Source organism: Halyomorpha halys, unplaced genomic scaffold (assembly GCF_000696795.3).
Source record: "Halyomorpha halys isolate HHAL.00 unplaced genomic scaffold, Hhal_1.1 Scaffold71.1, whole genome shotgun sequence".
NCBI lineage: Eukaryota > Metazoa > Arthropoda > Insecta > Hemiptera > Pentatomidae > Halyomorpha > Halyomorpha halys.
Genome location: NW_027107476.1, coordinates 807,081 through 824,449, shown reverse-complemented (window position 1 = coordinate 824,449; position 17,369 = coordinate 807,081). Strand labels below are relative to the sequence as shown.

The 17,369-nt window shown below is 29.1% G+C and overlaps 2 protein-coding genes across 5 annotated transcripts in view; both read right to left on the bottom strand.

Moving 5' to 3' along the window:
• The window catches only part of LOC106692784 (histamine H2 receptor), a 581,552-nt gene extending 570,722 nt beyond the window's left edge, over positions 1-10,830 (bottom strand). For all 4 annotated transcript variants that reach the window (XM_067045812.1, XM_067045811.1, XM_067045814.1 and 1 more), the window contains exon 1: positions 10,763-10,830. The gene's annotated coding sequence lies outside the window, so the exon portion shown is untranslated. The remainder of the gene's footprint in view (positions 1-10,762) is intronic.
• A 1,547-nt stretch (positions 10,831-12,377) lies between these two features.
• LOC136795395 (histone-lysine N-methyltransferase SETMAR-like) lies at positions 12,378-12,854 on the bottom strand. The gene has a single exon (XM_067045830.1). The coding sequence runs from the start codon at positions 12,852-12,854 to the stop codon at positions 12,378-12,380; it is 477 nt and encodes a 158-aa protein (XP_066901931.1).
• Positions 12,855-17,369: the final 4,515 nt, after the last annotated feature.

The window sequence follows — 17,369 nt, the reverse complement described above, 5'->3', positions numbered from 1 at the left end:
AAAAAAAAAAAAAAAAAAATGGCATTTTAAGTAAGCAAAAATCCATCAAGGAAAAAGTGTCGGAAAATCGAATATTTTAGGTGACGCAAGTACGGAATACTACTATCAAAAGTTGTATGGAAATTTATTTTATTCGTGAGCCTATATCTCGAATACTTAATAAGTGATTTCAAAAATAACAATAGTTTTGAACATTTATATGACTTAAAGCTCACTGGAATGTACCTGATACTGAAACAGTGTATAAACGTAGTATGCATTTCACATGCCTTCTTTCCCCTTTGAATAGGCCGAAGACAGCTAGTCGATCGCGACACACTTATAAGATACAAAGTTAATCTTATAAATAGTAAAGTTGGCTACCCCTGTAACAGACTATCATGTTGAATCCTGTATTACATGTTCGGAAAAAATAACTAAGAATCGTTACAGGGTTTTATTGTAATAAGTCGTGAATTTCTTTAATATATCTAAAATGAAGTTCATATTTAGATGCAACAAACGTCTTGACTGTTTTAATCAAGTATGGGACTTAAAAATTTCGAATCTTTTGCCCCTCCCTGACTATGGGTCTGGATGGTATTATATAAGGTAATAGATGTAATTTAGTATATTTCACTGTTCGTGTGTGTCCTTAGTCATGGTTTACTCCATATCAGGTCGTGATGTGACCTAAATTATGCACCTACGTTATCTCACGTTTATTATACTGCTTTGCCATCAATCCAGTGTCAAGGCGTGATCGATTTGATTTCGGCTTGGGTGAATCCTTTGATCTCCAAGTTTATAATGGAATTTTCTTGTGCATGAAAATAATGGTTATGGTTAGTACAATTTAGGAAGAGGGGGGGTTCCGACCGTCACCTAAGATAGCACTAGTAGATAGTATTTTCAACCTTGCTTAATTAATTGATCACAAAGTTCAACATTTTCATCATACAATTACATTTCTATTTACATTTATACTGTTTATTATAATAAAATACGTCATTGTCATAACAGCCCTGGGTAGAAGCGTGTAGAGGTATACCAATGCAAATTCCAGCCATTACCCCTGAAATATGGAGGACTATATCACAGGAAATTATAACTTAAAATTGAGGTGCTGATGTGTAAAAAAACAGTAAGTCAATACATTTCAAATGTTCGTATATTCATAGAAACTAAAGTAGTCAGACCGATGGCATGGAAAAACAATCTGTCCTAAAATCCTTTGCCAAATACTTGCATCCAGTGACAGCCAATGAAGAATTAACAATAATTGTAACTATTACTATAGTTCACACGACTGTGTCTAACCATTAAGAAAAGATCCCAAATCCAGAGACCAAACTGTTCATACAAACATCAAATCCAGTTAAAAAGATACCAAGTCAATTAAATGGCTGAAATTAATTAATACGGAAAAAACTTCGTCAAAACAAAAAAAAAAACTTGTGTATTGCTCCCATCGTACCAAATAGTGAAATTTTAATTTAATATACCAAGAGAAGTGTGAAAAATAACATCTCACTAAAATGAGTTTCCAGAAGGATTCAACGTATCGTTAAAAAGGTGCATTAGTTTAAAAAATTAAATGATACTGAAACACTTTTACGAAACTATAAAATTTAAAGTTATATGGACGGGCAAAAAATAAAATATTTTTTTTGGTTTGATTGAATTACAAATAAAATTTATGAAATGGTTAGATGTTCGTTTTATTTTGGAATTTAATATTATTATTAAGAACCCACGAACTATGTATTGCGTCATCCAAACAATATGAATTTTGAAGATGGCAATGAATATTATTCTTCTTAGCAACCTAACGAATATAAAATGGCAAATATAGCAATCCTTCATTATATATGTTTATATGATCTTAATCATACGTTAACAATAATTATGGAAGTGTATATATAACTTAAGTGTGAATATTCCAATAAATTTCTAATTTTTTTATATATAATATATTTTAGTATATTTAATATTTCAGATTCGCACTGCGTAAAAATTCGCACGGCGTGTAGCATAAATTTCATATTTATGAAAAATCAAGGATTAAAAAACATCTGCCACTAATGGAAAAACGGTGATGGATAGGGAAAGTAAATCTACATATTTAACAATTTACATCGCAGAATGTCAATCATTCTTTAATAGAAAAGGAAATTAGAAACCATGCAATAGAATCCTAAAATTCTTTTAGCAAACAAGTTTTAAATATGTAAATATTTTTGTTAACGAATACGGTGGGTTCTATCAATTTCTAGAATTTCTTGTATTAGATATAATTACCTAGAAGTTTAAAATTAAATTTCGTAAACGGATAAAGTTCAACCCATAGAGAGCTTCATTGTAAAGAACTTGTAGGTTTTTGATAGAATTAAGTCTCACAATGATAAGGTTTGAATTATTTAGTTGGTTGTTGGTATATTTTAGACATACTAAGAGTATTAAAAAATCGCATTTTATTTAAATCTTTGTAAACTTTATTAGTATATAAAAAAAATACCAACAACATTAGACAAAAAAAAATTCCGCCTTTGTAAGAATAAGTTCCAACTATCACCTTTATTCCCCCCCTGTTTTTTTAGCTTCTATTCTGGGAGAGCGGTGACAGTGGTACGACACCATGCTACTAGCTCTAAGAAGTCGGCTTCGAATCCGGCAATGGCAGATAATTATTTTGTGTTATGTGGGTTCTAGAGCCCAGCGATTCCTGTTATTACTATTATTATATTCTCTACTATAAAATAAATATAGGTTTTGATTCAATTAACTGGCCTTAGGGAATAGTATTTTTGACAGGCAACTTACCTTCAACGAAAAATTTTCAAAAAATGATAATGGCATAATGTAAAGATAACACATACATGAAAACGTTTAATGTAACATATAATTGGGTTCGAAAAAATTAAAGAAGCACAGATTAAAAATATATATATTTTTTGAAAGATAATACTATAAAAATTAAATCTAGGGAGAATCGACTATTTTAAAAATACGTTGTTTTATGGCATATTTTAACTCTATGAACACTATTTAGGGCCGAAGTACTATTGAAAAGTAAACAGATAAACATTTTAATTGCCATATTTATTTTTATTAAAAAATTACGAAAAGTTAAAAGACTTTTTAAAACTTTGTACAATTTACAATACATAGAACAATTAAATTCAAAATAGTCAAAATTTTACATATAGTATTCAGTGATTTATCCATTGATAAATGAAATATTAAAAGAGAGATTTGCCGTTCATTTTTAAGTCGACGTCTTTATCGGTCAGCAGGTTTTGTAATCTGGAATACCAAGACGGTGTTGCAGCAACAGACTACAATGTAATGTGTATATTAGTCAATCTCCTGATTCGATATGAATGGAAAAATTGTTAATCATCATTGAAGTTAAGATTATTATTGTAAAACAATCCTTATACAAAATAATATTATAAACTATTAATAAAGCGTAAAAGTATGTGTTGTTAAAAGTTAAAAATATATCGTCCCAAAACTGAAGTGAGTTACTCAAAGTCCAAAAACTCATATTTGAAATTGGAAAAATCGAAAATTAACAAAATATATTATGGTAGAATAAGGAAATTACAATTTTTAAGATCTAAGATAGCATTTAAAATTCAAATAGATAATAATTTATGAATATTGACTACCTATTTCCAACTAATGAATTGAAAAAGATATTATCAAATAATAAACTTTTAACAATAGACAATACTCAGCTTGTCAGTAAGAATTGGTTGCATAAAATTAGTGATACTGACAGATTAACCAACAAAATTATGTAACAGAGTTAATAACGATTAGATTAAAAAAATAATCTCCATGTTTCTAAATTTCTACTTTGTTATCAAATATAGCATGTAATGCAGTACCTTGAGGTTTATAACCCCAAAATATTTTTGTATTATTAATTAAAACGTTTATTTTATTTTAGTTATTTTTTTTTTTTAGGTTTCCCCCAATAACAAGGTTAAAGCCCAAAAGTGCAGTTTCATTTTTTTTTTTTTAATTCAATTTTTATTTACTTCCAATTGGTGAATTTCTTTTTTTTTAACAAGTCACTTGATTTTTGTAATTAAAATTTATATTCAAGAATTTATTATGAAGATAAGGAAGTTTGTTGTGGTGCGTGTATAAATACAATGGCTGCATGGTATGGCAATTTTACAAGATTATGAGCAGCAGTAGGATTACGGCCTGCATATACTACGGATACTGTACAGCAGACTGCAGTCAGTACTGGCAAAGATTGGAGCAATCAAATTTTGTCCCGCTCTCACCAATAACTATTTAATCTTTTGAGGGGCTCTGCTTTTCAAGGGACCCTCTTATTTCTACCGACTCGACCTCGGCTTCAAGACGTCCATCTCGGATGAGATTAGAATCGAAAGGTGTGATCGATATGCGCATATCGACCCCCCGGCCATCTGAGAGCCTTTTTTTTCTCTTCATCAAGCTTGCTTATTTTTTATTGTTTTTGTTTTCAAAACATTTCACCAACTCAAGTAGTGGAAAATTATCTTTTATTGTGTGTGTAAAGAAAATTGTTTAGTTTGGGCATATATATCCAATTTTTTTTTTACTTCACAATTCATTCTTTTATTTTATTTATTATTATTATTTTTTTTTTTTTGTAACAACAGAACAATTCATTATTTTCATTTCATTTTTTTATTTTTTTTTTTGTAACAATAGGACAATTCATTTTTTTTTCATTTTTTGGTTATATTTTAATTTTATTAAAATGTATATTATTTGGAAGGAATTTTTTTATCATTTCATTTTCTTCATTGTTTTATATTTTTTGAGATTATATTCAGGTCCTCCGGTTTTTTATTTATCACCCGAAACAGCGAACATTTACTCTGGAGAAGATAATTGTTTTTCAACCGCGAAAAACCTCACGCTCCTACAAACAAGAATATTAAGGATTTTATCAACCTAAACCCTTGGAGTGATGCAATATCTCTATTTGGTTAGGACTTGTAAACTGTTAATGTGATATATACCATATTTTGCAGGAAATTATGTGATATTATTATTTTCTGACAGAACTGCCAAACTTGGACTGTTTAATTATTTACCACTGGTTTAAAATACTAAAGGCAATTATTCAATAACATCCTTCTTTTTTTTATAACCATAAGTAAAAAATTAAGCTTAGTTTAAAATATCCTAAAATCCAACAATAGAACTTCAAGTTCAACAAAATAGGTTATCAAAAGACCTGATCATGAAACGTTAATGCTAAGTATATGGCTCTGACATCACAGATTACGGTCCGTATAATCGACTGGCATTTTGTCCCGCAGGTGAAATCGAATTGTCAATGAGAGTCTGCAATAATCGCAGAAATAAAGCCCTTGATGGATCTTATGCAATCTAATCACGATGTTCTGTAATAGTTTTTGTCTTACCCTCAGGATGTAGTTAACAATAAAGAAACCTTGGAAGCAGGAGCAGGAGGGGGATTATTTTAAACTAATACTATAAATAATAACATTAAAGAAATTACCGACCGAGGATTAAATAATTGAGATTAATGTTTAAGAATACTTTAGAACAACGTTTTAGGATATACTGAATTTTAATACCCAAAAACAATTCAATTGAAATGACCTTACTTTTCTATTGAGTTTTATAACAGAGATATTAATTTTAAAGAATAAAATCTAAAAGAAAGTATAGCATAACTAAGTAAGTTTTACTAAACCAAGCTCTGTGTCTCTCAAACAGTAGTAAATAAGTAACGCTTCACTAATTCAAGAATATCAGGACAGAAAAACAAGATCACATACCTACTAAAACAGCACATCTCACTTCAACAGATCAAAAAAGAACACTTCAACTTGAAAATTCACATAGAAGTGAATAGTGCGTCACTTTATAAGTGCTGAGTTTTATTCTACAATAACAAGTTAGTACGTACAAAGTACTTTTTCATGAGTAGTAAAACTTAAGACTATAACATAGAACTAAATCAATCATTTGCTTTATTGTAGGATTTAAATTTTTTTTTTACATTCAGCTATTTTAAAATAACTACCAACCTCTACTTCAACACTCGTCAACAGCTAACTCTGATAGATTCTGGGAATAGTAGGCAAAACAAAATGACGAATGGAGCCTTAAAATAAAATACCGTATAGACATCGATAGACGAGGGATGTAAAAAAAAAAAAAAAAAGATAAAAAAGGGAAATTGAGATGGATAAGACACATGGAGGAAACCTGATCGTGCTGTAGCGAAGAATGCACTAAGCTGAACCCCGAGGGAACATAGAAGCTGTGACAACCTGAGGAGGCAGGTAAGTTGATTGACAAGGAGTTGCAAATACTGGCAAGAAGTGAAAAGAATATATTTAGGTGTGGGATGGAGGTCTTACGTACATGTTCGTATGTATAGTAGATATCATCGTAATCTTAATTATCCTGGTATAAAATATAACGAATATCGGAACCAAGAATTATGGTTCGGAACGAATAGACAAATAATTTTTTTTTTAAAAGAAGAATTTTAAACTATTATTAATTCAATTTTTATTAATTATGCTCTGTTGAAAGTTTCTTTTATAATCAATTTTAATTTGTTCCATCATTTGACCAGTAGATGTGCTGTTTTTAAAATATAATAAATTATAAAAGTTGAAGAGGGGAACACAGTATCCCCTAAATGTCCAAGAAGAGAACATGTATGAATTGAGAACCATTCTGTTTTTAATTTCCATATTTTTGACTTCAAGACAATTGTAGGTTTAAAAACTAATTAATTTTATCAACTTGTAAAGAAAATAGCTATTTTTGAAACATTTACTTTTTGCACATAAACTGTTTTCTTTAATTTCTTTTTAAGTTATTAAGGTATGTTAAATAGTAAAGATGCAAAATAATACCGTTTTCATTTTATAAACAGAGAGGTATATGTTTTATGTTGTTATAAAAATGAAATTATTCCCTGAAAGAAATTAAACATATTTTGAATCGTTTTTCAATTGACTTTCAAAATCATAATCTGAAATATAATGATTGACATTTGCCGAATTTTCATACTTCAGAACGGAATCAATTTATTTAGATGTTAAAGATAAATGCCTAAAGGCTGTAATTTTTACTAACCAGTTTCTAAAAATATTTTACAAGCAATTGAAATAATTCCAACCCGAGCTCAAGTTTTTTATAGATTCACTAAATTCAAACTTTATTATTACTTTCTAGGCAAACAATCTTAATAATAATTTTATTAAACCTATGACCTCAATGTTTTATTATTTAACAGGATGTTCCGAGACTAAAATAAAAAAAATATTCTCTTCTAACTTATTTCGCTTTAAACATTAATTAAATCTAAAACAATAAAATAATAGAAAATATTTTATATTGTTACTTATCAATAAGCACTTCTCATTCATCTCTATAAAAAACAGTATTTTATTTTATCCGAAACCCTTCTGTTAGTTCTGAGACAAGATAAAACATTGGTAATAAACAATTTTCATTTAAAAGTCTAATTCAGTAGTTTCATGTTTGCAGCCCTTCAATTAAAATACTTGAATATATTAATTATCCAATTAAAACACCCATTAATGAATTAATTACAGAAATGGTTATTGGTAGTAAAGGTAGTTATTATTAAATTCATTTTCAATACTTATTTTCAAATCATTATTATTAATGGTACTAATACATCATGGCAGATAACATTCTCAACTCATAATAATAAACGTATTATTATCTGTAAGCATGTATATAATGAAAAAATTATTAGCTATGGTTTTAAAAACGAAAATATAAAATAAGATCCATATTGATTCTATTACCTTTTTAATCAAATGTTTAAAATGAATGTTTCGACTCAAAAAATAAATAAATATATATATTAAAAAAGTAGAAAATAAGGGCTACTGAAAACTCTTCTGTGTCCAAAACGAAGTTTCTTATACACAATTATTATAACTGTATATAACCTACCGTTATATCTGACCGCGAATTCTTTATAGAAAGTATTATTCTGTGTAAGAATGCTACCATATTATTATGAAATGCTATATAAATAGATGAAAAAAAAAAAAGGAAATAAAAGAGAAAATGAGTAGTTCTGCAATTACTTATAGCTTAGCATATAGCAGGCATAAATATATAAAACCTTCAATATTCAAGATAAAAAAAAATGAAGTGTGATTGTAGTGCAATCCTATTCATGGCAACATCCATAAATAAAATAATGTCCAAATCGAAGTAGTTGAAAAAAAAAATGATACAGCAAATCGTTGAGTATATCCTCCGTCTTTATTTAGTTAAATCAATATTTTATATCATAATCAAACGATTACTCCTTTAAAACTCGATAAAAATTACAATAATTTAATCACGAACCATAGTATTAAATTTTAAGTAGGAACTTCTCACTTTTAATCCACAGTGCAAAGATAATAATAAACAACGATGTCAAATGCAAAACATGCATAGAAATTACTTCGCTTATAATAAACTTACTCAAATATTTCCACATTAATTAAAGGGTTTGCTGTAAAAAGGAGGTCGCTCCAGTTGCATGAGCAATTTTGTAGCAAAATTATTCTTTCGTTTTGGACCAGAAATTCGTAGCTCCAATCACAAGTTCCCATGCTGTCCAAGAGAATTGCCAGACTCGTTATTATTAGAAATGTTTTTGTTAATTTTCTATACAAAGCAATACCTATACATTGCATTTCAGTTAATTATGTATATAAAAAAAAAATTTAAAAGGTCTGTCTGTTGTCAAATTTGTGTTCCGGAATAATCGATCAAACAGATAAACTTTCAATTAGGCATGCGTAAACTTTTTTTTCGCCACGCCTATATTTCGAAAACAGCTCGTCCGATTTGGCCCACATTTGAAGGGAAGTTGGGAATTAGCGATATCATAGTCTATAATAAATTTCATTGAACTCCATTTGCTACTTTCGCCTAACCAGCTAAAAGTTATTTTTCTTCCCCCGAATGTTCACAAACTAAAATCTGTTCCTCTAGCAGATTTTATTCTCAAACAATGAATCGAATCAATTAACAAAAAAAAAAATTAAAACTTGAACCTTCTAGATAACAATGTACCTATCGTCATATTGTACTGGTAAAGAAAATTGCTTAATTAATAAATAAATTGGAAAATGAAGGAAATGTGTAAGTAAATTTGAAACTATTAAATAAAAATACCCATCTTTATACCAATTATTATAGAATTAAGTTGTATGCATAAACAAGCATATCTTTAATTATTAATAGTTTATAGAAATAATGATTATATTATTAAATAAAAATGTATACTTTTCAATACGGCTAACATACAAATTTAATATAAAAATATCATTTTAATATTTATCTACGCATTTTCCGAATATATTTAATTTTTTTTTTATTTTATGTATTGTTTATTTAATACAATACACCTTAATTTAATAATTAATAATATAAACTTATTTCAAGAATCAAAAAATTAGAGAAACTAAGCTTCAAAAAGTAAATTGCGGATCTGTTAGTTAAGTATTAGCTTTACATATTTGACAACAGTAATACAGCCCGCCATATTAGGGACTCGAAAAATAAACTAAATTTACTTTTATTATTACTAATTTCATAATTCAATAAAACCACAAGCCTTTAGTATCTTTAGGGATTGATTTTTTTCCCCTTTAATACAACGAATAAATCTGACAATAAAATAGCTGATTAGTAATTTATTTTTTATTTCACAGACCTTCTTTTATCCCCCTTCTTACTTTATTTTTAATTACTGTAAACTATTTGAACATTTTTGGTAGGTTCAAAATAAATTAGAAAATCGTTTAATGAATTTGAGTATTTATGAAATATGAAAGGGTACAAAGGGCGTAAGGGAAAAACTAAAAATATCACAATTCTGAAAATATATAAGTATATATATAATATAATAAATATAAATATATATACCTACAATTTTTTTAATAGATTAACATTTACAGGAAGTTCAGGCAGTATGAAACGATTTCAATAGCTGTAAAAATCCCATGCATATAAACACTTATCTTGTTGTTTATTAAATGATTTAAAATTCCATAAGTAATTATACTGAATAGGAGTAATATGACATGATTGTAGGTATAGGCCGTACCATTAATTTTCCAGGCTACTTTAGTAGTGGGTGCTAATTGTTATATAGAATAAATAAACAAAGTAGTTAATTTTTAAGATAATTTTAACCTTTTTTAATTTTAAGATAATTTTAACCTTTTTTAATTAAATTTCTTTTCTCATTTATTTATTCATTTTATCATTATTGTACCAAGTTGTTATCAATAAAACTGTAAAAGGTTCATAGAAAATATTGATGAATTTATTTATTTATTCATGAGCTATTATACATACACACACATCCTTTTTTATTTTTTTTGGTTAAATATGGTGTAAATATCTACACAGCACAAAAAACTTACTATTTATTGCACTATTTACATTAAAAACAGTTTTGTCTTTCAATGTAAAGATGAAAAATATTCAAAGTAATTTAAATATTTATAAATACAATAAAAAGTATTCAAATATTTTTAAATAATTTTTTCAGCCATAAAAAAAATTCAAAATTTAATCTAAAATTAGTGCTTCAGTTATTGAAGCAGTACATAACCCTTTAATTGTAATTAATTAAAGTAAATAAAATATTTTATTTTTTTTATTAAATGTATTACATAAAAACAAACTGAAATTCGAAATAAAATATAAGAATAATGTTGAACACTTGACTGACCAGTGATGCCGTGAACGATCGCGAAGAGAGAGAGAGCTAGACGACTGACACCACCAGCTCGGGCCCACAACTACCACTGAGCTCACTCCCTGCCCCCTCCACCCAACTCCTCTCTTCCCTCCACTCCCTCCCCAATTATTAGCAGCAATTATTTTTAATTAATAAAAATTATTAAACAAAGAAATACAAGAATTATGGTATATCGGAGTTTTACAGTCATTAAAAAAAATGCTAGAAAATGTACATGTACCTCGGTGTTTTAAAAAATAAAAAGTTAAAATATTAAAATTAATATTTAAATGTATAAATTAGAAAAAATATATGAAGAATTACTTACCTCATTACGCGAAAAATAAATACAAAAAACTGTACCTTAGTAAACGTATAAAATTGAAGTACTTTCACTTTTTAAAATCATAATAATTACAATAAGTTATAATCGTTACCTAATACTCCGACAATCTTTGCTTTGATGGGCTTTAAATATGTTTACGTGTATATAGAGGTAAATTGTTTATAATTAAATTTAATTGAAATTTCAAGAATAAAAATAGAAGAAATAGTGATAATATTCCTAAACTGGTTTGCGAGCTAGGTTAAACAATTTGGTGTTCATAGCATGTTAGTTGATAATAGTATAACAATTTCAAATAAAAGAAGTATTATTAAATGAAATAGTACCTATTAATATAGGTAATTAAACACAAAATGGTGCAAATTAATTAATAGTAATATAGTTAATTTATTTATTTGTGTAATATAGTTTAATTTAACCATATTATATTAGATACTAGTAGAATATCCTGTCCATACAACGTTTTTAATGACTTGGGCGAGACTGTGAAATTAAAACTGAGATGTGATAATTTATAATTACTGTTTTTAAAATTGTTAATAATAAGATTGTTATTAAATTGAGAATGCCGAACCGTTGGATATTTCAAAGGAATCAATAAATAATGTTGAAACTGTATGGATATACATATTTTACCAGGTCATTCAAAAAGTCCTGTCGTTTTTTTGGGGGAAATTATAAATAAATAAATATTTTCAAATAATCACCTTTATTCATCAAAATATCCACCGTTACAGTCGGTAACCTTCTCCCAACGAGATGGTAAAGCCCAAATTCCTTCCTTAAAAAACTGTTGATTTTTACTGCAAAAATAAGTGGTCAGTTCGTGAATTAGGTTGTCACGGTCTTGAAAACATTTTTGTCTCAGATTGTTGTCGAGATCTCTGAATAGGTGATAATCAGTGGGTGACAGGTCAGGGGAATATGGTGGGTGAGGCAAAACGTCCCAGCCTATTTCTGTCAATTTTTCCCTGGTCAATTTGGCGGTGTGTGGTCGAGCGTTGTCTTGAAGAAGCAAAGGTCTTCTTCTGTTGACTAAGCAGGGATCAAAAGTCTTAAGCTTGGATTGGCAATGGTCCAGTATATTGCAGTATACTTCTGCAGTGATGGTTTGCCCTTGATTCAGAATCTCAAAATGCACTATACCTTTGGCTGTCCAGAAAACAATGAGCAAAACTTTCTTTGGATGGAGATCTGGTTTTGGAAATTGTTTAGGTTTCTCATCTGCCGACAACCACTGATATGATCGTCTGAAGTTGTTCACAACACCCATTTCTCATCACAGGTGATGATTCGATTCAAAAAGGGTTCGACTTTCAAGCGGGAAGTTAACGAAGATGCAGTTGTCAAGCGAACAAGCATATTGGCATCTGAAAGCTTATGAGGAATCCATTTATCCAGTTTTTTCACTTTTCCCAGTTCTTTAAGGTAATTCCAGGCAGTGGTGGCTGAGATATTAAGTTGAGAGGCTATCTCTGAACAACTTTGACGCGGATCCAACTCTACTACTCTTCGAACGTCCTCCTTATCAACTACAGTTGATCGACCTGAGCGTGCCTCGTCTTCTAGTGTCTCGTCGCCTCCACGAAATTTTGAAAACCAAAATTGTGCCTTCCGCTCAGACAGCACATCTTCCCCAAACACGGAGCATATTTTTCTAGCAGTTTCGGCAGCTTTTGAGCCAAGTTTAAACTCATAGAGCAAAATCGACCGAATTTGAGTTTCAACTGGAATCATTTTAACTAGACAGTTGAATGGTGACTGCATTAAATTAATCCTCCTTAGCCTCCTATTCATAAAGTATAAACATTTGTGTTTACATGGATAAAAGTTGTATTGAACGGAATTAATTAGCAAACACTCTAGAATCAAAATAAACAACGAACAAACGAAAAACGACAGGACTTTTTGAATGCCCTGGTAATTGATAAATATAACCGGCCTCGAACAAGAAATAAAGATAAATATATAAATGTCTTTGAAAAATATTATTTACAAATTTGTAAATAAAATGTTTTTAATTTTGCAAATTATCATTCGCATAGATTTTCAATAAGAATAACATTTTGAATTTTTTTTAGTTGTTTAATAATCCTTAAAGCAGGTATATATAATTTCATAAAATCGATAATAGTCTAAATTTCAATTTAAAAAAACGTACTGATAAATTAAAGGAGTAAAGTAGTATAAAAAAATTCATAAATGTGATAATATTGAAAATGTATTAAAATTATATCTAAAATCTTTATATACTCTTGAAATGAAAGAGGGTATTTACAGGTCACTTTCATTCTCAGTTGTCCAAATAACGAATGATATAATTACTGCGGATTAAGATGTTAGTTCTCTTAGTGGGTCCCGCAACTATGGTACAAGGGTGTCCCGACATTGGTAAATTGTAAAGTTAAATTAAAGTATATAAATAGAAATAAAATATTAAATAGAAAAAAAATTAACAATTTAAAGCTTTTTTTTTTTTTATTCCATGCTTTTATGCTCCTATTATTTACTAATATGGTTTATAAAAGTAAGCTTTCAATGCTAGTCGTGGCCATTTTATTTTTATTATTTTACAGAAATCTTTTCAGAATTTAAAACATGACTTAAATAATTAGAGCGATTAGGTTGTTTCAACAAAACAGCAATACACAAATACATAAATAAAAATGATAGGTGCGGAGTACATATTGTAAAATAATTTCAATGTGCCGCCAGGCAAAAAAATTGAGAGATACTTTTACAGCTTAATTAATTAATTTTACTAACAGTGATATTGAATAGTAAGATTTTGTTTTTACTTTCTAATACACAGAATATGTGGTCAGGGAATGTATTGCAATCATATGAAATTTCGAATTATTGTTTTCGACGGAATTAAATGTTTTGAGGTCCTATGTTAATAAATATGATTATATATTATTTGATAAAAGCTAGGTGTCATCCACATTAAAATAGTGTGACAGGGCTTAAAAACTAAAAATTTCCAAAATGGCTTCTTCTAAAGTACTATAAATTTTTTTTTTTAGAAATAATTAACCATTTCGAATTTTCGCTAGTAGTGAAAAACGGATAAATATAGGCTATGGAAGAATTTAATAATTAACTTACAGAGATAAGAAGACAAATATTTTTTCCAGGCTCCAACACATTTCCAGAAATAAGAGTAGCAATATAGACGTATCATATATCGCTGAAAAGCCAAAGATTTTAAAAATAATAATATTTAACATAGAAATAATATATGGTAATAGAGAATGACGAAAAACAACTAAATAAAAGATACGTTCTAACATGAGTTTGACCGTGCGGGCGTGTGCGTATTCTTTGGTCTTATCAATTTTTTCGTCACTGTAGTTATTAAATAATTTATTTAACTTACTTAACCTATATATGAGTATTTCAGTTGACAGGTTAATTCCATAAAATCATTCGGAGTATTTTAAATAAGGATTTAGCTTTGAATAAAAGGTTATGAACAGAATGTAAATTTTAGGTCACTGTTATATTTTGCAAAATTAAAATGTTAAAATTTTACATCTAGAAATATCATTAAAAGTAATTTTCGGATAACTGTTGAAATTGGAGTCAGCCAATACGTCGACTGAACTGCTCATTTGGAAAATTTGTACAGTATTGCCACAGTGAGTAATACATAAAGCATCTATTTTGAAGCGAGCGAGGATTAATTTCAATTTAACCTAAGGTGGTAAGTGAAAGTTGTGTGATGTACACGTCGTACAAGATTTTTTTTAAAAGAAACTATTGAAATAAATTGCTGATACCATCACTATCTGATTAGTTATCACTATTACCTATTGCCCAACAATATTGTGACGAATTGCAATATTTATTAATAATTTCTATTTTTATGCTTCTTCAAGTATCCATCGCTGCCAAAGTATCTCTCTCTAATCAAAATCCCAAACTAGGAGCTTAGACTATACACCATCCTGTAACCTTCAAATCGAACTTTACACGATGGTTCATTACTTATTACTTTATAGACGTTTCTATAATCATCCATACGAACAGCTTTACACACACCTTTCAGTTGCCGATATAGCATATTTACAGGATAGAGGTCAAAAGAATCCGCGTTTTTTTTTTTTACGTTCCGAAAAAAAAAACAGTTCCCTTAATTAACCTTGTTATTGTTCTCGTTTGAATTTCATATATTTTAGATATTATAGAACCAAGATACTCCCATATGCACTTGAATGTAATACTCCTATATCGCTATAGGCCAAAAATCATTCGTTTCCACATCTTCATCCAACAAAACCAAATATAATTTAAAATTTTATCTTTTGCATGATGAATGAATTATGAGAGATAATTACAGGTATTTTAATTCTTGTGAACCAAACAGTGGAACGTGACCGCAACGCATATGTTCACCACTGTGACTAACTTCATTGCCGACATGATATAGTTAAGTTGTTTCAGACCGGCTTTTATGTAGGCATACAAAGCCCCCAAGCCTCAGATGTTCTTTTATTAAAGCATTTAATTAAAGTAATAGTATTTAAACTGATTATTTAATTATGAATATATTATGATACCATAAATAATGCCAATGTACTCCGTTTTACAAGGTACGTTTTGGTAAAGTATCAAGCATTGAAGGAATTTTCCCTTCTTCATCCACCATCATTCCTCTTTTATAACTTAAGTGCCTAGTTTTTTTTAACAACCACTTAAAAATATGGCAATGATATGTATCAGATGCTTCTTAAAACTTTATGACAGCAAACAACATAACGCCCTTGAACTTCAGTCTTTGACATAGTTTCAACACTGACTGGTGCATAAAAATATGTTTCGAACTGCAGATATTTAGGACTATATGACTGAACTTAAGGTTTCTGCAATTTTGTACAATTCGATAAGTAAAATGTTCGTGACGATTGTCTTTCTAGTCTACCCAAGTTAAAACCGTTTAACTGACTGTAGTAGGGGGAGAGCCAGAGCATTCGATGTGGCCAGGAAATGTTTTGATGTTTTCGCTCCAGTTCCTACAACACCAGCGACACACCGACCATTAGTAGTAATGCGGGTGTATTGCCGGGCGACACGGATACGTTTCCGGTCTGTATGAGATATATAGCCGTTACTGCCAGTCTATTTTAAGAACAATAATTCTAGGTCGTAATAATACTGTGATGCTGAAAATGAAACTGCAAAGTAAGAACAACAATAGTAACATATTTAAATTTAACAATTTAAGTTCTGCATGAAGTGCATCATATCTGTGTCTGACATATTCAAATCTCCGAAAAACACAAAAATTAAACATTTTATCATTTGTTGGAGAGAGCGAATTCGTTAGCATATTTTTCTAGGTAAACACCAAACTTTTATTGTAGACAAATTCGATGTTTTAGAACCAATAAAAACACGAATTTTCTGATCTCATTTGAATTATATAAGTTACATTTGATACATTCTATTACATACATTTGAAGGTAAAAAAAAAATCACACGATGATATTTTAACAATTTAAAACAATATCGTATATTCTGAACTCAAATTGATTTAGTATAGCCCGATTTGGGACACTTGGTATATTGTAAAATCTTTTTGATATGACATAACATTAAAGTCTATCTGGAGACTCAAACAGTGCAAATTTTAAGGAAATTTGATTTTAAGAATTGGAAACATATTCTTTTGGGGACTTAATTTTATGAAGGTGCTTCCTTCATACAACTTATATTCCATTCCCATCGTCCTACAGGAATCATTTGTGGCTTAAATCCAAAATTCATCCAGTTACACACACCCTGACCGTCCCGATCTTTTTATCCCTAAAATACAGCTACGTTTGAAAAATCCTTCATTAACAGTGTTCCATGCTATGGAACTCTATTCTTAGACCTCATTCTCCCTCTCTTTCTACAGTTAAGTCCTGTTACTAGTCATCTTTTATCCTAACAATAATTCCTACCATCCCTGATTTAATGTAGATATTTGAAAGAAATAATCACATTTTTACTATATTATTTATTTTTATTATTACATGAATATTAATATTTCTGTTAAGTAATTATCGTAAAAAGATTTTTTTTTGGTTTTGCCTCTTTTTCGGGTGTTATTTTTCAATAGAATTTAATCCTTGGGTCACATTCTCAATCCTAATCCATTCTCCTCTCCGTAGTATAGCTCCCACAAACAAACCGCACTTTGAACCACACCATTCCTCTTCTAGTCCATTCATCTTGTGCTTTAGTTCACAGAGAAAATGACTTCTA